Consider the following 23,615-nt stretch of genomic DNA (forward strand, 5'->3'; position numbering starts at 1 on the left):
CCTTAATAGGCCTTTGACAGTTCAGCTGGCGCACAGCCGACTCGGCTGCACGCCCGCTATACTGACAACCTAAATGACGCGCGGTGACGTCAGGATGCCTGCCCGACGTCACCGTGCGCCATTCTACGCGTCGGCGAGTGGGCCCCACCCCCGCTCGCCGACCAGAAAATTCTGCCCCACGAGAAGGGGCCTTTATAATTAAATCACAAAGTGCTGTACCTGCACCCAGTCTTCTGACACTGTGCCTGACTGCCAGCTGAACAGTCCATATGAACAAATATTGAATGATAAATTCCAATGTGTAATTCAGGGCAGTTATAGGGCAGCAAAAAATAATAAAATACTGCAGACGTTGTAGTCTCAAACAAAAAACCCCAGAAAAAGCTGGGTAAACTTAATAAGTGTGAAAAAAAGGAAAGTTGTTGACATTTCAGGCAAAGGCCTTGCTCAACTTTCTGAATCGTCACCATTCTTTCAATTCTTTATACAATGCTGTCTGACATGTGGAGTGTTTCCAGCGTTTTCTAGTCTCAGTGCTGCACTGTGTTTGAACCAATAAACAGCTGCTGATCTGCTGCTTGCAAAGTGCTATTTTGTGTGCATCATCTGATGGTGAAGGAAGGTGCTAAATAAATAAAAATAAACCAGTTCAGCCGCCTGACAGGGTGAGCTACTACAAATAAACTATCGTTCACCATAACATCACCAAGTGTTGACGTCTACATTCAGAACATTCTGAGGGTCCTTCTCACCATTCAGGAATCCAGCAAGCTGATCAGGAGGGAGAACAGTTCTCCCAACAGATACCGATAACCTTAAGTGTTGGTCTCCCTTTTAAAAAGTCAATGTACAATCTTTTATACCCTTCTAAATTCCACATCATTTACTGGCTGCCAACCAGGAATTTGCCTGGCTCCCAAGCTTCCATCCGTGTCACTTTGAGTCAGGGACGTTTGATGACTCTGAGGATTACAGAATGTGTGAACCATGGATCGATCAGTGGGTAGCATTCTCACCTCAGACCCAGCAGTGTGAGAGTTTGAATCTCACTTCAGAGTGTTAAAGTCATACAATGGATAAAGCACAGAAAGAAATTGTTCAGCCTGTCAGATCCATGCTGGCTTGCCATGACAGCTAGTCCCACTCCCTCACCTTTTCCCTGTATCCGTGCAAACTTTTTCCCTTCAGATAATGATCCAATTTTTTTTTTTAAAAAGCCCAATCGACCCTGCCCCCACCACACTCCCAAACAATGCATTCCCAATCCTAAAGGTGTTTTTTCTCATGTCGCTGTTGTTTCTTTTGCCAATCACTATAAATTATTATCCTCTGGTTCTTGATTGTTCAACCAAAAGGAACAGTTTCTCTCTACTTACTCTGTCCAGACCCCTTGCGATCTTGAATACCTCTATCAAATCTCCTCACAACTTTCCCTTCGCTAAAGAGAACATCCCCAGCTTCACCAATCTTGAACACATAGGCCAGGATTTTCCCCTCAGCGATTTGGGGGTGGGGCCCGCTCGCCAAGGGGAAAATGACGCGGGTTGACATCAGGAGAAATCCCCGACGTCATCCCGGGCCATTTAAATCTTAAGGAAGGCGGGTGGACAGCAAAATCAGCCAATTAAGGCCATTGACAGGCTCATTAAGATAGTTAAATGCCCTGCCCGGCCAACCTTAAGGCTGGCGGGCAGGCCAGGAGCCCCAGCGGCCTGTAGATTATTAATGAAAATTCATCCACTGGCAGAATGAAGTTTTATTACCGTTTTGTAAAAATTTAATAAATCTTATGAGTTTGTTATCAACATGTGCCATCTCGTGTGACATTGTCACTGGGCCTTAATTGGCCTGCCCACTCAAAATGGCGGCGGGCCCTGTTTCGGTGGCGGAGTTCGGCTGCCTGCCTGCTGCCAAGCCAGCGGGGCCCACCCGCCGGTCAATTCTGCCTATAAACTTAAGTACTGTGTTGTTGGAAATGCTGTCTTTCACATGAATTGTTAAGTCAATGCCCCGTCTTCCCTCTCAGGTTGGGCTTAAAAGATCCCACTATTTCAAAAAAGTGAAAGAGAATTCTCCCAATACTTGTCACTCAATCAAGACATAAAAACAGATCATTTGGTCGCTGTGGCATTTCTCTTTGTGGGAGCTTGCTGTGCACAAATTCTGTGCTGCATTTCTTATATTAAAACAGTGACTACACTCGAAGGAATTCTTCACTGGCTTTCAGACATTCCAAGGACATGAAGGACACGATTGGGGTCCAGAGTTTCTGACAAAAGCTTACCTCAAATTTTTCTGTCTCTAAGAAAGAGTCCTTCATCCCGGTGTAGCATTGAAGGAGCCTGTTCCCCAAGTCACATGGATGCATGTTCAAATCCCCACCCAGAACCATGATATCTGCTGTTTTGCCTGTGTGCCTGGCAAACAAAGAGAAGGTGTGAGTGCTGAAAGGGTTCCTTGGGCTCTCTAGCAAGGATCAACAGCATGGGATTTTCATGCATCTTACCGTATAAATTGTCCCAACTCCCAGGCTTGCAGCAGACGGTGGGGGAGGTAATCATCCTTTTCCCTGCAGTACTCCGCATGAAGCTGCACAACAGGAGATGAGAAGCAGAGGAAATGTCGAGAGGAAAATATCTTCAAATAAAAAAAACTTTGGAGGGATGATGTGAGAAAGTGAGGGGGGGGGGTTGTGCGGAAGAGGGGGGGGGGGGGTTGTGCGGAAGAGGGAGGGGGGGGTTGTGCGGAAGAGGGAGGGGGGAGTTGTGCGGAAGAGGGAGGGGGGAGTTGTGCGGAAGAGGGAGGGGGGAGTTGTGCGGAAGAGGGAGGGGGGAGTTGTGCGGAAGAGGGAGGGGGGAGTTGTGCGGAAGAGGGAGGGGGGAGTTGTGCGGAAGAGGGAGGGGGGAGTTGTGCGGAAGAGGGAGGGGGGAGTTGTGCGGAAGAGGGAGGGGGGAGTTGTGCGGAAGAGGGAGGGGGGAGTTGTGCGGAAGAGGGAGGGGGGAGTTGTGCGGAAGAGGGAGGGGGGAGTTGTGCGGAAGAGGGAGGGGGGAGTTGTGTGGAATTGGGGGGGGTTGTGCGGAAGAGGCCATTCCCACCAACACACAGCCAGCCTGAATTCTCAGCTACCACTTACGTGCGTGACATAGACATGAATGACGATGTCTTTTATGTTGAGAATAACTAAGCCGACAGATTTCCCGCCAAACCAATCGCCATGGTGCAACTAGAAGACAACAGGATTGTGGGTTACGTTACAGAGCTACGTTAAACTGTACAAACACTGCGCGTTATCTCTGCACGTTGGAGATAGACAGGCAGAAGCTGAGGCCTTGCGCTCCCTAGGTTACCGTACTGGTTACATCCCAAAGAGCAGAGCATTGCTTAAAATCCCAATGAGCAACTTCATGGACAGATTCTATGCGCCGAATATCTTTCTCTGTGCAAAACATTAAGGTTCTTTTGCTTTGCCTTTTTCTGTTAATTTTCTCCCCATTACTCCCGTCATAGAAATCCATCATATTTGAGCATGTTGACCAAGTGCTCATTGTGTGACTCTGGGCACTGAGCCTGGGTAGACTTTTTGATTCTTCTACAGATGTTGCCAGATCTGCTGTGTATTCCCAGCATTTTCTGTTTTTAGATTTTCAGCATCTGCAGTATTTTGCTTTTGTAGGCCTTTTGAGCGATTGGAGGCAGTGCTGGCTCAAATCATAGCAAAGCCTAGGCTCTTCTTAAAATATAGAGAAACTCCCAATAGGGATCACTGGGCAGGGATCTGGTGTGTGATAATCTTTTAAATCTTTTAAATTTAAAAAATTGATAATCTTTTAAATAACCCGTTTCCATCTGTTTCAGATGAAGTTACATTGTTTCATAGTTTGCCATTGTGGGATTTGAACTCTTGATACTCTTTTGAGTAAACCTGTTTCCATCTGTTTCAGATGAAGTTACATTGTTTCATAGTTTGCCATTGTGAGATTTGAACTCTTGATCTCGGGGTTACAAACCCAGTACCATAACCACTTGGCTATTTAGGCCAAGCGATCTGGTGTGTGATCTCAGAACAATTTCATCCTTCCCCTAATTCAGTTAGTTACTTTAGCCCTATCATCATCCAGGTCAGGGACCAAAACTGGGATCTTCCTGATTGCACGTGCTGGTTACTTGCTGCCTTAACCAGCTGAGCCATCAGGAAGCTTTATAACCCATGTGTTAAAGTGAATAAGATAAACTAAGGACTAACCAAGAAACAAGATTCTATTGATCAGGAGCTTGCTTCTGATTTGACTATTAAACACTTGTTCCAAATGCATCTACTGTACCTTATAAGGGTAACCATTCAGGGAGTAGCGGTAGAGAAAGGAGTCAGTTATTCTGTATCTGGAGAAGACGCACAGTCCACTGCCTATAGCTCCACTGAAAGAGAGAGTCAGTAAAATACATTCACAGTGGTTTACGGTCAGTGGTCCATCAGACCCATTTATATCAGCTTCTACACTCATTTCTAAATTAATCTGTCCTCGCTTCTGGCGTAAACAAAACAAGCAGGCACAGGAACAAAAATCACCATTCAGTCCTTCCACAGCAGTCTATCTAGGCATCATTGCACCACGGTGCAATATTCTCATGTCAGGGGAGTTTCACACTGCCTGCAGCCCTTCAGCAAGATTACAGCAAGAGAGGTGCCAACTGGCCAGAAAAGAGCCTACTGATTTTCTAACAATGCAGTTCTTTGGAATTCTATGAGCCAGGAAGAGCAAGAATATACCCCCCAGCCCCACTATGTACGCACGCACGCACGCACACACACACCCCACCACCCTGGCCTGCAAGGAATCCATGGGTCTTCCCTGATTGCCAATTGCCTCCAGATTCCTCCTCCCACTGACCACCGTGGACCCTTCCCATGGATACCACCTGTCAGAAAAGTCCCATCTCCGCACACTTAAGCAAATCTAGCCAGGCATCTGATGGAATACAGAGGCCCTTTATTAAAATGAGGGCCTAATACTAAGATCAGCTGGGCATACATCTCTCTGAACTTTCTGGGTGTGCTGCCCACTTTGGAGTTCCCAAGCACTGTTCTCACCCATGCCCACTTTTAAAATCGTGCCTGAACCTACATTCTACATCATTGATCTTAGCCTCTTCTCCCCCATTCACAACCAGGCAGTCATGGAAAACACCATAATTGAGACCTTTGGTACAAGAAACTCCAAGTGGACAGAGTGCAGTTTGGTGAAACTTAGCCACTCTGTCAGAGTGCTGAGGTTTTGGCTTAACACCACACCCAATTCCTCCTACTGGCAGATAGAGCCCTTCTCTTTATCCCCACCATGCTCTGTTGACATTGTAACAAACAAACTTCTGGAAATGCACGGCAGTAAGTACATGAAAGGCAAGATATCCTGTGCATTTCCAGTATTTGTCACTGCCCTTCCTACAATACAACCCATTTCATATAAAAACCCATAACGAAGGCAAGTACTGAATGCTAAGGCTTTAAAGAAAAGAAATCACGACTGGTTGAAACTAGTACAAGTTGCCTGCTCGAGTTTTGTTCTCATCTGATTGTGTGCAGTGTATAATTTCCCAAGTTGTTCTGTCTAGTAGTTGCTTTCAAAAGGCAGAAGATGTGCTTGTCTGTGAATCTCTTTTTAAAAGATATAATTGCATACCTTCTGAAGTACACTGAATAGGGGTGGGTATCTGTCAATTTGCTTCTCAAGAAGTGATAATCCTTTTCACTCCATACCTGCAAAACAAAATAACATCTAGCCTCTCACTTTTGCTCTTTTGTTTTTGAAATGTCAGGTTTGTTCAGTTAGTAAAGGTCTTGCATTTATATAGTGCCTTTTGCGTTCTCTGTATATTCCAAAGCACTTCACTGCCAATGAAGGAATTCTGAAGTGTTGTCACACCGGCAAAGTAGGAAATACCAGCAGCTAATTTGTGTGTAGCAAGGCCTCACAAACAGCAATGTGATAATGATCAGAAAATCTGGTTTTAGGCATTGTCTGAGGGGTAAGTATTGGCCAAGACATTGGGAGAACTCCTCAGCTCTCCTTCAAAATAGTCCTATAAGATCTTTTATGTCTAGTGGAGGGATCATCAGTTAAAATCTCATCCGAAAGACAGGAGCTCTGACGACGCAGTGCCCCCTCAGTACTGCACTGAAGTGTCAGATTAGATTTTGTGCTCAAGACTCTGGAATGGGACTTCTGACCCAGAGGTGAAAGTGTTATGACTGCACCATGATTGAGACCCATCTCACCTATAGGGCAGAAGGATTAGCTTTTAAGCTGCCTTTTAATCATTTCAACACATTTTATATGTAAACAAGCCAGTGCAGTGGACACTGAAGAAAGTATTACATAGTTGAAGGTATCAACCCTTGGGCAGAATGTTAAACTAGAGTTCTATTTGCTCCTTGGACTTAGATTGGTGATCCCAAGAGAGTGAACGTTCACAGTACCCTGACCAAAACCTCTCCCTCAACTCCACCACCAAAACTGACCCTTCATCTCATTGCCATTTGTGGGATCTCGTGATGTACAAACTGACAGTTTGGCTATACAAGTTAGCTGCAAAAGAAGTTAATTTTGTTTGAACTGCTTTGAGACACTTCTGAGAATAATGATAAAGGTGTATCTATACCTTAAGGAAAATTTCCTGTTCTGTATTTTTTAATCCCCTGTTTTTAGTCACCTAGCTTCATGTCTGCAGCCAACTGGGAGCAGATTCAGAGCATATTCCCAGCTGCTGCCACTCTTGTAGTGACAATTACAAGACATGTGGGAATGCCTAGTGTGGGCTTCCTGTTCAGAATCTAGAGTCTTTGCCAATGCCAATGCCAATACCAACACCCTTACACTGACAGTTAGTGCCTACTGTAGGTGAATGTTCACTCTCCCCAAACATACTGGGAGACACAAATGCTACCTGGGGCCTCTCACTTGACATGAATAGTTTGAGGATCTGACCTCAGGTGAGCACCACATTTACCTATCTTCTTAACATTAAGGGCTAAGGTAGCATAGTGGTTATGTTACTGGACCAGTAATCCAGAAGCCTAGACTAACGATCCAGAGATATTAATTCAAATCCCACCACAGTAGCTGAATTTGAATTCAATTAATTAAATAAATCTGAATAACAAATATCGTACAAGTAATGGTGACCATGACATATTCTATTTTCATGAAAACCCATTTTTATGTCCTTACCTGGTCTGGCCTACGTGTGACTCCAATCCCACATCAATGAAGTGGACTTTAACTGCCTTCTGAAATGGCCCAGTAAGCCTCAGTTGTATTGAAGGAGGTGACTCACCACCACCTTCTCAAGAGTGGTGAACCAGTGAGCTCCACATCACGAACGAGCGCAAAATAAAATTGGGCACACATTTGCCGATTTCATTAAATGCAACCAGGAGTTAAGTGGTTTTGGGATTTAGGGGCCATGGGAAATTAAAGGCACTGATTAAGTGCAAGTTATTAGAAAGCCAGATGAACTTCAGGGCAAACATAAGTCTCTACAATATGTCTTACATAAGTCTTACATCTCCAATAAGTCCAAGAGTTTCCCTGCAGCACATTGAGAACAATTTTCTTTTTTGTCATAAAATAGTGTCCATGCTGCTTCACTATGAACAAAGCTGGAGGAGGGGGAGGGATCTGCCAGCACAGTCAGCATCACTCATCGCAGCCATTAACACAATTGGCCCACTACAAGTCTTGAACAGTAAAACAATCTTTCAACCTGTACCTTTAACAATTAGTGATAAAGGTAATTACACTTCATGAAAACTTTACAGAATTGCTCAAAATATAGTCATTGGATCAAAGCTCTGCAGTCCTTTCATATCAGTGGTGAACCAGATGAGGGGGGCTCCACAAACATCCCCATCCTCAATGAATGGAGGAGCCCAGCACACCAGTGCAAAAGACAAGGCTGAAGCATTTGCAGCCATCTTCAACCAGAAGTGTTGTGTGGATGATCCATCTCCGACTCCTTCTGAGGTTCCCAACATCACAAATGCTGTTCTGCACCCAATTCCGTTCACTCCATTTGGTATCAAGAAATGGCTGAAGGCACTGGATACAACAAAGGCTGCGGGATCTGACAACATTCCAGTCTGTAGTACTGAAGACTTGTGCAGCATGGAGATGGGAGGTGTCATCAACAGTGCTATCAAGCAGCACTTCCTCAGCAATAGCCTGCTCACTGATGCTCAGTTTGGGTTTCACCAGGGCCACTCAGCTTCTGACCTCATTACAACCTTGATCCAAACATGGACAAAAGAGCTTAACTCAAGAGGTAAGATGAGAATGACTGCCCTTGACATCAAGGCAGTATTTGACTGAGTGTGGTATTAAGGAGCCCAAGCAAAATTAAATCCATGGATATCAGGGCTAAACTCTCCACTACCTAGCACAAAGAATGATGGTTGTTGTTATTGGAGGTCAATCATCTCAGCCCCAGGACATTGAGTTCCTCAGGGTAGTGCCCTAGACTCAACCATCTTCAGCTGCTTCATCAATGACCTTCCTTCCATTATAAGGTCAGAAGTGGGGATATTTGCTGATGATTGCACCATGTTCAGCACCATTCGTGGCTCCTCAGACACTGAAGCAGTCTATGCCCACATGCAGCAAGACCTGAATAATATTCAGGCTTGGGATGATAATTGGCAAGTAACATTCGCACCTCATAAGTATCAGACAATGACCAGCTCCAACAAGAGAGAATCTAACCATCTCCCCTTGATATTCAACAGCAATACAACTGCTGAATGCCCCTACTACAACGTTCTGGGGGGCTGGGGGTGGGGGGGATGGTTACCATTGACCAGAAACTTAACTTGACCAGCCATATAAATATTGTGGTGACAAGAACAGGTCAAAGGCTGGGAGTTCTGCGGAAAATAACTCACTCTCTGGCTTCCCAAAGCCTGTCCGCCATCTACGATGCACAAGAGTGTGATGGAATGATGGAATACTCCCCACTTGCCTGGATAAGCTTAGCCCCAACAACACAAGAAGTTCAACACCACATTACACTGGAATACAGAGTTAAGTTTCAAAATTTGCCTAAGATATCAATCTTGTAAGAGTGACAAACAGAGGGTGATACAGATTGCCTGCAACAGGACATAGATAGACAACAGAATAGACAGACAACAGATGGAATTTAATACAGAGAAATGAGAGGTAATACATTTTGGCAGAGGGATGGGGAGAGGCAATATATACTAAATAGCTCAATTCTAAAGAATATGCAGGAACAGAGGGGCCTGGGGTACATTTGCATTGGTCTTTGAAGGTGGCAGGACACATTGAGAGACTGGTTAGCAAAGTACATGGGATCTTGGGCTTCATAAATACAAGCATTATGTACAAAAGCAGGGAAGTTATGCTGAATCTATGTAAAGCTCTGGTTAGGCCACAACCAAGGTATTGCATCCAGTTCTGGTCACAAAAAATTAGGAAAGATGTGAAGGTCCTTGAGAGGGTGCAGTGGAGGTTTATCAGACTGGTTAGGGGGTTTTAGTTACGAGGTTAGGTTGGAAAAGCTACAGTTGCTCTCCTTGGAGCAAAGGAGATTGAGGGAAGAATTGATAGAGGTGCACTAGATTATGAAAGGCATAAATAGGATAGGCAAGGGAAAACTCTTTCCATTAGCTGAATGTACAAGCACTAGGGGACACAGGTTTAAAATTTTGGGCAAGAGATGCAGGTGGAATTTTTTAAAAAATTCATTCATGGGATGTGGGCATCGGCTGGCTAGGCCAACATTTATTGCCCATCCCTAATAGCCCTTAAGGTGGTGGTGGTGAGCTGCCTTCTTGAACCGCTGCAGTCCATGTTTTGTAGGTATACCCTCAGTACTGTTAGGGAGGGAGTTCCAGGATTTTGACCCAGTGACAGTGAAGAACGGTGATATATTTCCAAGTCAGGATGGTGAGTGGCTTAGAGGGGGACTTCCAGGTGGTGGTATTCCCATCCATCTGCTGTCCTTGTCCTTCTAGATGGTAGTGGCTGTGGGCTTGGAAGGTACTGTCTAAGGAGGCTTGGTGAATTCCTGCAGTGCATCTTGTAGATGGTACACACTGCAGCCAATGAGCGTTGGTGTTGGAGGCAGTGAATGTTTGTGGATGCGGTGCCAATCAAGTGGGCTGCTTTGGCCTGGATGATGTCAAGCTTCCTGAGTATTGTTGGAGCTGCACTCATGCAGGCAAGTGGAGAATATTCCGTCACACTCCTGACTTGTGCCTTGTAGATGGTGAACAGTCTTTGGAGAGTCAGGAGGTGAGTTACTCACCACAGGATTCCTAGCCCCTGACCTGCTCTTGTAGCCACAGTATTTAAATGACTGGTCCAGTTCAGTTGCAGGTTAATGGTAACCCCCATTTTATCAATCCCCTTAATAGTGGGAGATTCAGTGATAGTAATACCATTGAATGTCAAGGGGCGATGGTTTAATTCTCTCTTGTTGGAGATGATCTTGCCTGGCACATCTGTGGCACCACTGTTACTTGCCACTTATCACCCCAAGCCTGGATATTGTCTAGGTCTTGCTACATTTGGACATGGACTGCATCAGTATCTGAGGAGTCAGGAATGGTGCTGAATCCCCACTTCAGACCTTATGATGGAAGGAAGGTCATTGATGAAGCAGCTGAAAGTGGTTGGGCCTGAGGAACTCCTGCAGTGATGTCCTGGAACTGAGATGATTGACCCCCAACAACCACAACCATCTACCTTTGTGCTAGGTATGACTCCAGCCAGTGGAGGGTTTTCCCTCTGATTCCAATTGGACTCCAGTTTTGCTGGGGCTCCTTGATGCCACACTTGGTCAAATGCTGGATTGATGCGAAAAGCAGTCACTCTCACCTCCCCTCTGGAGTTCAGGTCTTTTGTCCATGTTTGAACCAAGGCTGTAATGAGGTCATGAGCTGAGTGGCCCTGGAAAAGCCCAAACTGAGCGTCAGTGAGCAGGTTATTGTTAAGCAAGTGCTGCTTGATAGTGCTATTGATGACCCCTTCCACCACTTTACTGATGATCGAGAGTAGACTGATGGGGCGGTAACTGGCCGGGTTGGATTTGTCCTGCTTTTTGTTTACAGGACATACCTGGGCAATTTTCCACATTGCCGGGTAGATGCCAGTGTTGTAGCTGTACTGGATGAGCTTGGCTAGGAATGCGGCAAGTTCTAGGGCACAGATCTTCAGTCCTATTGTTGGAATGCTGGCAGGATCTATAACCTTTGCAGTAGCCAATGTTCAGCCATTTCTTGATATCATGTGGAGTGAATCGAATTGGCTGAAGACTGGCAACTGTGATGCTGGGGACCTCTGGAGGAGGCCGAAATGGATCATCCACTTGGCACTTCTGGCTGAAAATTCTTGCAAATACTTTAGCCTTATCTTTTGCACTGATGTGCTGAGGTCACCCATCATTGAGGATGAGGATATTTGTGGAGCCTTCTCCTCCAGCAAGTTGTTTAATTGTCCAACACCATTCACGTCTGGATATAGCAGACTTGAGCTTGTGGAATCGCTTAGCTCTGTCTATCACTTGCTGTTTTTGCAAGTATTTCTCAGTTGTAGATTCACCAGGTTGACACTTCATTTTTAGGTATGTCTGGTGCTGATCCTGGCATGCCCTCCTGCACTCTTCATTGAATCAGGGTTGATCCCTGGGCTTGGTGCTAATGGTAGAGTGGGGGATATACCGGGTCATGAGGTTACAAATTGAATAGAATTCTGCTGCTGATGATGACCCACAGTGCCTCATGGTTGTCCAATCTTGGGTTGCTACATCTGTTCGAAATCTATCCCATTTAGCACGGTGGTAGTGCCACAAAACATGATGGAGGGTATTCTCAATGTGAAGACGGTATTTTGTCTCCACAAGGACTGTGCGGCGGTCATTCCTACCGATACTATCTTTGGCAGACAGGTTGGTGAAGATGAGATCAAGCATGTCTTTCCCTCTTGTTGATTCAAACACCACATACCGCAGATCCAGTCTAGCAGCTATGTCCTTTAGGACTCAGCCAGCTTGGTCTGTAGCGGTGCTACCGAGCCACTCTTGGGTTATGGACATTAAATTCCCCCACTCAGAGTACATTCTGTACCCTTGCCACCTTTGGAACTTCCTCCAAGTGGTGTTCAACATGGCTCCCTCCCTAACAGCACTGTGGGTGTACTTATACCTCATGGACTGTAGCGGTTCAAGAAGGCAGCTCACTACCACCTTCTCAAGGGCAATTAGGGATACACAATAAATGCTGGCCTGGTCAGCGACACTCACATCCTGTGAATGAATAAAAAAAATTCAAGAGACAGCATTGCAATTGGTTTCTTTGGTACTGATTCATCAGGTGAGGGGAGGGCGGTAAATGGTAATCAACAGGAGGTTTCCTTGCCCATGTTTGACTTGATGCCATGAGACTTCATGGGGTCTAGAGTTGACGCTGAGGACTCCCAAGGCAACTCCCTCCCAACTGTATACCACTGTGCAACCACCTCTGCTGGGTCTGTCTTGTTGGGACAGGACATATCCAGGGATGGTGATGGTGGTGCCTGGGACATTATCTGTAAGGGAAGAATTATCTGTGCGTGGTAATGACCTGGAACTCACTGTCCATGAGATTGGTGGATGTGGAGATGATCAACGATTTCAAATGAAAATTGGATGGGTAGTTGAAGAAAATAAACTTGCAGGCTACGGGGAGGGAGCAAGGAGTGGGACTGACTGGACTGCTCCATGGAGAGCCAGCATGGGCCCAATGGGCTGAATAGTCGCAATCTGTGCCATAAATGACTCTATTACCCTACTCTGTGACTATCCAAATCAAACCAGCCAACTGATTGGCACCCACCACCTTACATAATCACTCCCTCCACCACCGATGCACAGTAGTAGCAAAATGCTACTGCAGCAGCTCAGCAAGGCTCCTTCAACAGCACCTACCAAACCCACGACCTCTACTACCTAGAAGGACAAGGGGAGCAGACGCATGGGAACACCATCACCTGCAATTCCCCTCCAAGCCATAAACCACCCTGAATTGGAACTATGTTGCCGTTCCTATGCTGTAACTGGATCAAAATCCCGGAACTCCCTCCCTAAACAGCACTGTGGGTGTACCTACACCACATGGACTGCAGTGGTTCCAGAAGGCAGCTCACCATCATCTTCGCAAGGATAATTAGGGATACACAATAAATGCTGGCCCAGCCAGCAACACTCACATCCTGTGAATGAATAAAAAAAAATTCAAGAGACAGCACTGTAATTGGTTTCTTTGGTAATGGAAAATGATTGTGATTAACTGCCACTGATAGCTGCCCGCTAAAATGTATGCAATGTGTGCAGGTGAGAACTGTAAATATTATATATCTTATTTACGAGAATGCATCTTTAATGACAGTATCACACTAACATCTTATTCGCTTCCCTGATACCACTGCAAGTTGAGGTTCAGTTCTTACTCAAAGAGTGGAATCGTCCCAGATTTGTCCAAAGTGCAGTAGCGGGCGGAAAAAATGTCATTTTACCCTCCAGCAGCAACGGCAGGTTTTCGGGCTGTATCGTCCTATTCCCACCTCATTAATAATGCAGCCACAGGAAACACACCATCTCAGTGGTGGGCGGCCTCCGAGTTACCCATCACGCCATTACCTCGCTGCTTCCTCATGCAGAGTGCCATATTTAAATTGTAGCTGCGCGCGCGCGCTTCTCAATGCTTGCAGCCCAGGACTGCTCTGGTGAAGACATGGCCCCAAAAGCCAAGAAGTGTGCAGCCCCCACCGATTCAGTGACACATCACTTGGATGCCTTCTGGACACTGTGGAGCCCCACCGTGATGTCCTCTACCCTTGCTCTGGCCATAGGAAGCCCATCACGCATCACCACACCGGCTTCCGAGGCAGTGGCAGAGGTAATCAATGTCAATGTTGCACAAAAGGCTTGCCGTCCATTGCAAAAAATGGATGAATGATCTCATCCATGCCACCCGAGTAAGACAACCACCTTATCACTCTAAACTCACACACTCAAGGCGATCATACATTCACTGGCACCTCACTCACTCCCAGCTCAAGGGACATCACCATTCACTCTCTCAATCACACCCTGGACTCATCTCCTCTGGAGAGTGCCTCCTCAGCCCTCACCGTCTTGAGGCCACTTACACAGATCAACATGTGCTCCCTCACACACCCTGGGATACCCCACTTCCCCAGTACCACCCCTCAGCCCTGCAACCTTTTCCCTTGGCTGAAGCTGCTTCTCCCCTTTCCCCAAGCAAGCTCCAGCTCTGCAGCCATTGAAAACCACCCATGCCTTACAGGTGGTCTGATAGGTAGAGACCTGCCCGTGAGCCCCTCTAAAAGTGGTGCGGTGCTGCCTGCGAAGCCTGGCGCTGATGACCATGAGTGCTGCCTGAAGTAAAGTAGGCAAACAAACGTTGAAGTCCTGAGCAAAGTGCAGCTCGCTAGGTGCACATCGCTTACGTACGGTTGTGAAACATGTTGATGTGATTGCCTGGATGATCCAGAGTGGGGGACGATTCCAGGAGCAGAGCTTAAAATGAGATGCTAAAGTATTGAAATTAGGTTCCCGACGTGCGGCAGTGGGAAAAGTGGTCTGCCATTGACAGGTGGAGTGGACGATCATGATGGCGTGAAGCCGATTTTTGGCCTTCTTGCCACATGGTGCCCCCACCACCAACCATGACGCCTGACGCCAACAGGGCCGGAAAATTCCGGCCAAAGAGTGCATCTCCAGAATCACATTTTGTAATTTATCATTTTTCCAACTCTATGGAAGGTTGATTCTCATTCATTAAAACTGATCATTTTGAATTTTTCTCCCCCATCCAGACAGTCATTCTGTTATGACATACACGGGTCCCACTGACACTCTAGCAATGACCCCGGAAGAGATATTTGGGCTGTCTGTTTTGATTTTGTCTCCTTTTCTCTCACAATGACAATGCATGCATCGCCACAAAGGACTTCAAAAGACCTGATCTAAAACCAGAATGACAAGCAGACTGCAAAATTGCTGAATATTACAGGGAGGGTATTACAGGCGAGACTACACTCACCTCCTGCAGCAGGACCACATCGTACTTCTCCTGACTCAGCAACTGGATGATCATTTCATAACGCTCCCTGCAACACTTGCTGAGGTATCGGATTCCCCTGGAACAAAAAGAGTGGTGAGAGCTGTTGTGTATTTGTCTTTACACAAGACTCATACATCAACACAATGACAGCTGAATTCAACTGTGTACAGTTTTGCAACATATAGGTTTTAGTCAAATGTGTCTGATGGAAAAATCAAATGCATTGCTCTAAGTTTGCAGGTTTCCTAAGGGGGAGCTGACTGGGCCTCCCTAAGCATCCTCTTAGCTGAGGTGGTCTCACCATTGCCAGTCTCCAGAGGGGGCGGGAGAAGATGAAGGCTCACCACTTTCACTGTTAAAGGCAAAACTATTTCAGTTAAAGGATTAGCTGTAATTTTTTTTTGTTTCATTGTCTCTACCCATTTGCTTAAGCCAGCAGTGGCGATGACATCGTTTTCAGGAATTAAGTCCACAGCCTAAGGAAGCCCAACATTCAGAGTTTATTGAGCTGCTCAAGATTTTATTGGCATGAATAAACAAATAAAACCACTATCATGCCATTATAATCTCTACATTTAGAAGATGAGACTGAAGCTCCAAAGAAAGAAAGAGAGGGAACAGGTGGGTTGTTAAGTGTTGGCAAATTCAAGAGGAAACTGCACAGATATTTTTCAGGGAAAATGATTGTGGGCATGAGGGAGGGAGCAATGAACCGTGTGTTTCTAACTTTGGGTGGGTGAGTTTGTTAACTTTGAGACTGATTAGTTGGATCATAATGGTCACTCCCAGTCCTGCACATTCCCCTGTTCCTATAAAAGTATTCTGGGCTATTATACCATGATCACAACCAGGACCTTCTTGCTCACTATGGATTTTTCCTTCACTTAAATGATTTTCTTGCACAAGTGTAAAGGAAAGAATAGAATTTTGCACAGTCCGAGCTGCACATATTTGATTAGTTGTTTACAGCAGTGCTAGGGGAGCTTACTGGTGGATTGTGTTATGGCACATTGCACAGTCCAGGGGAGTTCAGCTGCCTAGGCCTGAATCTCTGGAATTCCCTCCCTAGACAACTTCACCTCTCTAACTCTCTCTCCTCCTGATGAAAGGTCATCGATGTAAAACGTTAACTCTGTTTCTCCACTGATGCTATCAAATTTGCTGTGTATTTCCAACAGTTTCTGTTTTATTTCATATTTCCAGCATCTCCAGTATTGCGTTTTGTACTAACATTTTTTTTAAGGTTAAAAGCAGCTATAAAAATGCAGGTCGCTGTTGTTGAGAGAGGGTGGAGTTCCACACACCACAGCATTAATGCAGATACCTGGAGCTCAGCATCCACATTTCAGCTGGGTTCCAAAACTCTGTTATGTTGCTGTAAGGGACACTAAATGAGGATTGAGCAGTCAGTAGGTAGAGAACCATTGAGGGATACACCCATGGACCACCTACCTGGTCCTGTACATGTATTAGTTTCAGAGATGTACTGGTGATGCCCCATGGGCAGGCCAGCAACTTACCAAGGCTCCTTCAACAACACCTTTCAAACCCAAGACCTCTACCAGAAGGACAAGGGCAGCAGATGCATGAGAACATTATCACCTGCAAGGTCCCCTCCAAGCCACTCATCATCCTGACTTGGAACTGTATACACTATCGCTGGGTCAAAACCCTGGAACTCCCTCCCTAACAGCACTGTAGGTGTACCTACACCACATGGACTGCAGTGGTTCAGCTCACCACCACCTTCTAAAGGGCAACTAGGGATGGACAATAAATGCTGGCCATTCACAAACTGTGAATGAATAAACAGAAAAAAAAAATTCACCTAACTCCTCAGCCATAGTTGGGGACTAACAAGGTTGGGGGGGTGGGGGTGCAGGGCATGGTTAAAAATAACAGGCATAACAGAAAATAAAAGTCAATGACCATTAATCATGTGATAGCCCACACAGTGAACAAAGGATACCAAGTTATCTCTCCTTTCTCCTTTCCCAACATCCACACGCAAGAACCAGGGATCCTGATTGACTATTCAGTTCTGTTGAAGGGTCATGAGAACTCGAAATGTCAACTCTTTTCTTCTCCGCCGATGCTGCCAGACCTGCTGAGTTTTTCCAGGTAATTCTGTTTTTGTTTTGGATTTCCAGCATCCACAGTTTTTTTGTTTTTATCTGACTATTCTCCTCCCTGGCCCAGCAGCATCAAAGCCAATTGTTGAACCCTTACTGCCATTTTGGTTGAGATCTGTTAGCTCTGCACAGGATTGAACAGGAATCTAATTGGCTTGTACATCTCAGTATCAAACATGCCAGTGAATTTACAGTGAGCTGTATTACAGGGACAGTTGTATGGCAGAGATGTTACTGGACTCGTAAGCCAGAGGTCTGGACTAATGTGCTGGAGACAGGAATACATCCCATCGCGGCAGCTGGGGGAATGCAAGTTCAATTAATTAATCTGGGATAAAATGGTAGTCTAAATAATAATGATAATGAAACTAACAAATTGTTGTAAAAAACCATCTTGTTCACTTATGTCCTTCAGGGAAAGAAATGTGCCATCCATACCTGGTCTGGCCTCCTTGTGTCTCCAGGCCTACAACAATATAATTGACTCTTAACTGCCCTCTGAAATGGCATAGCAAGGTGCTCAGTTTTATCAAATTGCTACAAGAAGCACTGTGTCCATACCTACATGACATTGACTGCAGCAGTTCAAGGATGCGGATCATCACTACCTTCTTAAGGGCAATTTGGGATGGCAATAAATGCTGGCCTAGCCTGCGATGCTCACATCCCAAGAACCAATAAATAGAAAGAATTTTAATCCATAAATTATATACAATTATTAAATAACAGGCAGTCAATTAAATTCACTCCAACTGATATCAAGAAATGGCTGAAGGCACTGGATCATGCAAAAGCAATGGGCCTTGACAATATTCCAGCAATAATACTGAAGACTTGTGCTCCAGAGCTTGCCACGCCCCTAGCCAAGCTGTTCTAGTACAGCTACAACACTGGCATCCACCCGGCTATGTGGAAAATTGCCTAGGTATGTCCTGTACACAAAAAGCAGGACAAATCCAAATTTGGATGGGCCAATTACTGCCCCATCAGTCTACTCTCAATCACCAATAACGTAAGGGAAGGGGTTATCAGCAGTGCTGTCAAGCAGCACTTGCTTAGCAATAATCTGCTCACTGACTCCCAGTTTGGTTTCTGCCAGGGCCACTCAGTTCCTGACCTCACTACAGCCTTGGTTCAAGCATGGACAAAAAAGCTGAACTCCCAAGATGAGGAGAGAGTGAAAGCCCTTGACATCAAGGCTGCATTTGACTGAGTATGGTATCAGGGAGCCCAAGCAAAATTGGAGTCAATAGGAATCAGGGGAAAAATCTCCACTGGTTGGAGTCAGTGCAGCTCCAACAATATTCAGGAAGCTTGACACCATCCAGGACAAAGCAGCCCACTTGATTGGCACTCCATCCACAAACCTTCACTCCCTCCACCACCGATGTATACACTGGTGCCTTTGTGCAATCTACAAGATGTACTGCAGGAATTCACCAAGGCTCCCTAGATAGCACCTTCCAAACCCACGACCACTACCATCTAGGAGAACAAGGGCAGCAGATAGATGGGAACATCACCATCTGGATGTTCCCCTCCAAGTCACTAACCATGCTGACTTGGAAATATATCGTCATTCCTTCACTGTCATTAGGTCAAAATCCTGGAACTCCCTTCCTAACAGAACTGTGGGTGTACCTACACCACAGGGACTGCAGCGGTTCAAGAAGGCAGCTCATCACCGCCTTCTCAAGGGCAACTAGGAATCAGCAATAAATGCTGTCCCAGCCAGAGAAGCCCACATCCCATGAATAATACATTTTTTTAAATTACAGCATATTAACATTTGCACAATTAATAAAGGTGTTCAAATTTTTGCAATGAAATGCAAGCGTTTCAATCCCAGTTTCATTCACACTAATGCCCATCCTGGATTCATTCCCTTTATCAGAATTCCGCTCTGGCTCATTTCCCCCATATTTGTGACCTCCATCCTTTGGGTTGCTTTTATCTCATGTTTGGTGTGTTGTTTTTTGCCTCTTGCTGCTGTTTTGCTTTCTTCCTTCACTGCTCGCTGTTGTCAGAATGATGTCGCCATACATGTCATAATTCTGACATGACCTTCAATTATCTATCAGTAATTATTTGCTGTATCTTAAAAGGGCAAGTGAACCACTCCTCTGCCAGTAACTGTGAAGCAAGGTTTTCTATTTCTGGGTAACCTAAACGATAACTCTCCCAATGCTCTTTCTTGTGCATGAAGATTTTTTAAAATCTGCACCTTAAAATCTGCTCCTTAATGCAGAAAAGGTTAAGAGGAGATATAATAGAGGGGTTCAAAATTAGGAAGGGTTTGACAGCATAAATAAGGAGAAATCATTTCCACTGCTAGGAAGTCTGCTGGCCAGATGACACATATTTTAAAGTATAGGAGAGATTAGGAGAATTTCTGTTTATGCAATGAGTTATTATATTCTGGAATGCACTGCCTGAAAAGGGTGGTGGAAGTAGATTAAATAATAACTTGCAAAAAGAAAATTGAATACTTAAAAAGTTAGAATTTGCAGGACTATGGGAAAAGGGCAGGGGTGTGGGACAAATTGCAAAGAGCCTGCATAGACATGGGCTCAATGCCTCCCTTCTATCCTGCATCATTCTAAGATTCTTGTCCTATTTCCTATACCTCCAGCCTTATAAATTGGCAGGTTTCTGTGTGGGGTAGGAGGGCGTTGCTGATGAGAAATGAGTCCAGCATTCTGCTCACAATTGCTAACTTGCCATCCTACTGTTAAATAGCCTGTCAACACTCACTGTCTGGACTAAGAGGCAGCGGAAGGAAATGGCAAAGCAATATTGCAGAATTCAAGCTGTGCTGGGATCAAGTAACACTCTGATATTCCAAGTAATCTGATAGGACTAGGAACACAGTTCGTTCTCACTTGGCACTTAGTATGAGCAGTTGCTCATCAAGAGTGCTGTTTTCTTGCTGATTCCCAAAGTCATTTAGACTGTTGCCCAATAACACTAGAATTGTCAATCAATTCCTCAGTTGTGTCAAGCACGAATGCATTATTCCGAATCGTCAGGTCACCGCTGTAGTTTTACGAAACCATTAAAATGATTTAGGATTACTTTTGGTCATCACACATTGCCCTTCTCCAAATGCTGTAGAACAGTAAAATCTCTGTCCTACTTCCCAACCAGGAACAAAGAGATGGGAGCTGCTAAATCTAAATCTTCCAAAACTATGCCCCATAACCATAGCTACTAATAAATTCAAGAGAACATTCAGGATGTTTTGTTCATTCATGAGATCTGGGCATCATTTGCAAGGCCAGCATTATTTATTGTCCATCCTTAATTGTCCTAAATAAGTGGTAGTGAACCACCTTCTTGACCCACTGCAGTCCATGAAGTGAAGGTACTCAATAGTGCTATTAGTTAGGGAGTTCTAGGATTTTTACTCAGTGATGATGAAGAAATGATGATATATTTCCATGTCAGGATGGGTTATGACATGGAAAGGAATTTGCAGATGTTGGTGTTCTCCTTTAGGTAGTTGAGGTGCGGGTTTGGGGGGTGTTGTCAAATGAGGCTGGGCGAATTACTGCAGTCTAACTTGTAGATGGTACACATTGCTGTCACTGTGTGCTGCTGGTGGTAGGAGTGAATGTTTAAGATGATGGATGGCATAATGATCAAGAGAGCTGCATTATGCTGAATAGTGTTGACCTTGTGTTGTTGGAGCTGCATTCATTCAGGCTGATGCACAGTATTCCATAACACTCATGAGTTGTGCTTTGTGGACGGTGGAAAAGCTTTGGGGAGCCAGGTGATGAGTTACTCACTGCAGAATACCCAGTCTCTGACCTGCTCTTTAAGCCACAGTATCCAAGTGCCTGGTCCAGTTATGCTTTCCTGGTCAATGTTGACCCCAGGATGTTGATGAGGGATTCAGTGATGGCATTGCCATTGAATGTCAAGGGGGATGGTTATGTTGTCTCTTGTTGGAGATGCTCATTGACTAACACTTGTGTAAATGTTACTTGCCAATTGTTGTCCAGGTCTTGCTGCACGTGGGCACAAACTGCTTTGTTATCTGAGAACCTGTGAATGGAACTGAACGTTTTGCAATCACCAGGCAACATCCCCACTTCTGACCCAATATTGGAGGGAAGGTCATTGATGAAGCACCTGAAGATGATTGGGCCTAGGACACTACCCTGAGGAACTCCTGCAGTCTGTCCTGGGGCTGAGATGATTGACCTCTAACAACCACAACCATTTTCCTTTGTGCTAGATATGACTTCAACCAGTGGAGAGCTCTCCTCCCCCGACCTCCCCCCACCACCTGACTCCCATTGACTTCAATTTTGATAGGGTTCCTTGATGCCAAACTCAGTCAAATACTGGCTTGATGTTAAGGCCAGTCACTCTCACCTTACCCCTGGATTCAGCTGTTTTCCCCACGTTTGGACCAAGGCTGTACTTAGGTCAGGATCTTAACCTTTTCTTGGGACACCCAAACCAAGTATTCGTGAGGAGGAATTGGTGAGTAAGTGCTGCTTATAACACTGCCAATGACACCTTCCATCACTTTGCTGCTGATCAAGAGTAGCCTAATGGGATGATAATTGCCTGGATTGGATTTGTCCTGCTTTTTGTAGACAGGACATACCTGGACAATTTTGTCGTGTAGATGCCAGTGTTTTAGCTGTATTGGAACAGATTGGCTAGGGGCACAGCTAGTTCTGGAGCACAAGTCTTCAGCACTATAGCCAGAATATTGTCAGGGTGCATAGCCTTTGCTGTATCCAGTGCCTTCAGTCATTCCTTGATATCACATGGACTGAATCAATTTGATTGAGGACTGGATTCTGTGATGCCGGGGATCTCAGGTGGAAGCCAAGATGGATTATCCACTCAGCACTTCTGACTGAAGGTGGCTGTAAATGCTCCAATATTGTTTTTTGCATTTATATGTTGAACTCCCCCAATATTGAGGATATGCGGAGGATGTTTGTGGAATTTTCTCCTCCGGTTAGTTGCTTAATTATTCACAATCATTTACAACTGGATGCAGCATAACTGCAGAGCTTCAATTTGATTCCTGGTTGTGAGATCACTTAGCTCTGGCTATAGCTTGCTGCTTCCACTGTTTAGCATGCATGTGGTCCTGTACAGTAGCTTCTCCAGGTTGGCACCTTACTTTCAGGCACACCTGGTGATGTTTCTGGGATACTCTTCTACACTCCTCATTGAATTAGGGTTGGCCCCTGGCTTGATGGTAATGGCAGACTGAAGTGTATGTCAGACCATAAAGTTACATATTCTGGTGGAATACAATTCTGCTGCTCAGCATCCACAATACCTTATGGATGCTCAGTTTTGAGCTGCTAGATCTGTTCCCACATTCCCACATTGCACTATGTCCTTTAGGATTCAGTCAGCTCTGGTCAGTAGAGGTGCTACATCAGCCACTCTGTGATGTAAACTGAAGCCCCCCACCCAGAGCATATCCTGTTCCCTTGCTAGCCTCAGCATTTCTTCCAAGAGGTGTTCAACATAGAGAGTATTGCAGGAAGTAAGTCATAATTAGCATGAGGTTTTTGCGTCCATCATTGACATGATGCCATGAATCTACATTGACTGTAGACCCCATGAAATCAACGTATTTTTTTTTCAAGGGATGATATGGGCTTCACTGGCAAGGCCGGCATTTGTTGTCTACACCTAATTGCCCTTGAATTGTGTGGCTTGCTAGGCTATTTCAGATGGCAGTTAAGAGTCGACCACAATGCTGTGGATCTGGAGTCACATGTGACAAGACTGGGTAAGGATGGCAGATTCCCTTCTCTAAAGAAGATTAGTGAGCCATCACTGAGACTAGCTTTACATTCCAAGTTTATTATTTGAATTTTTAAATTCCACCTGCTGCCATAGTAGGATTTGAACCCATGTCCCCAAAGCTGGACTACCAGTCCAGCGACATTACCATTATACCCTACCCTCTCCCCATATACCATTGCTGCCTCCACCTCTAGCTGGTCTGTCCTCCTGGTGGGAAAACACATACCCAGGGGTGGTCTGGAGAAGTATGGAACATTGGCTGTATGATAAGCTTTAATGAGCATGTCAGGCTGTTTGCTTGGCTAGTCTGTGGGCAGCAATTTTGTCACAAGTGCTCAGATGTTAGAGCAGGACTTTGCAGGGTCAACTAGGCTGGGTGAGCCTTCGTCATGTCTGAATCCAGAGGCTAGGTCGATGCTGGAAGTCTGGTTGTATTCTTATTATGCATTTTCGTAACAACACTGTGGTTCTGGAATCGGGCCAGGCAAGGACAACAGATATCCTTCCCTTAAGGATAGGCTTTTACAACCAGCTTCCATGGTGGGATT

At 45.3% G+C, this 23,615-nt stretch overlaps 1 protein-coding gene across 6 annotated transcripts in view; it reads right to left on the reverse strand.

Annotated features, from left to right (window-relative positions):
- LOC121282085 (sphingomyelin phosphodiesterase 2-like) overlaps positions 1-23,615 on the reverse strand; it is a 55,961-nt gene that overhangs the window by 13,490 nt on the left and 18,856 nt on the right. For all 6 annotated transcript variants that reach the window (XM_041195536.1, XM_041195538.1, XM_041195534.1 and 3 more), the window contains 6 exons: positions 15,122-15,218; positions 5,679-5,755; positions 4,323-4,416; positions 3,134-3,223; positions 2,507-2,589; positions 2,285-2,417 (listed from right to left, as the gene is read on the reverse strand). In XM_041195536.1, the coding sequence (XP_041051470.1) occupies positions 2,285-2,417; positions 2,507-2,589; positions 3,134-3,223; positions 4,323-4,416; positions 5,679-5,755; positions 15,122-15,218 (574 nt within the window). The remainder of the gene's footprint in view (positions 1-2,284; positions 2,418-2,506; positions 2,590-3,133; positions 3,224-4,322; positions 4,417-5,678; positions 5,756-15,121; positions 15,219-23,615) is intronic.

Source organism: Carcharodon carcharias, chromosome 9, assembly GCF_017639515.1.
Source record: "Carcharodon carcharias isolate sCarCar2 chromosome 9, sCarCar2.pri, whole genome shotgun sequence".
NCBI classification, from domain to species: Eukaryota; Metazoa; Chordata; class Chondrichthyes; order Lamniformes; family Lamnidae; genus Carcharodon; species Carcharodon carcharias.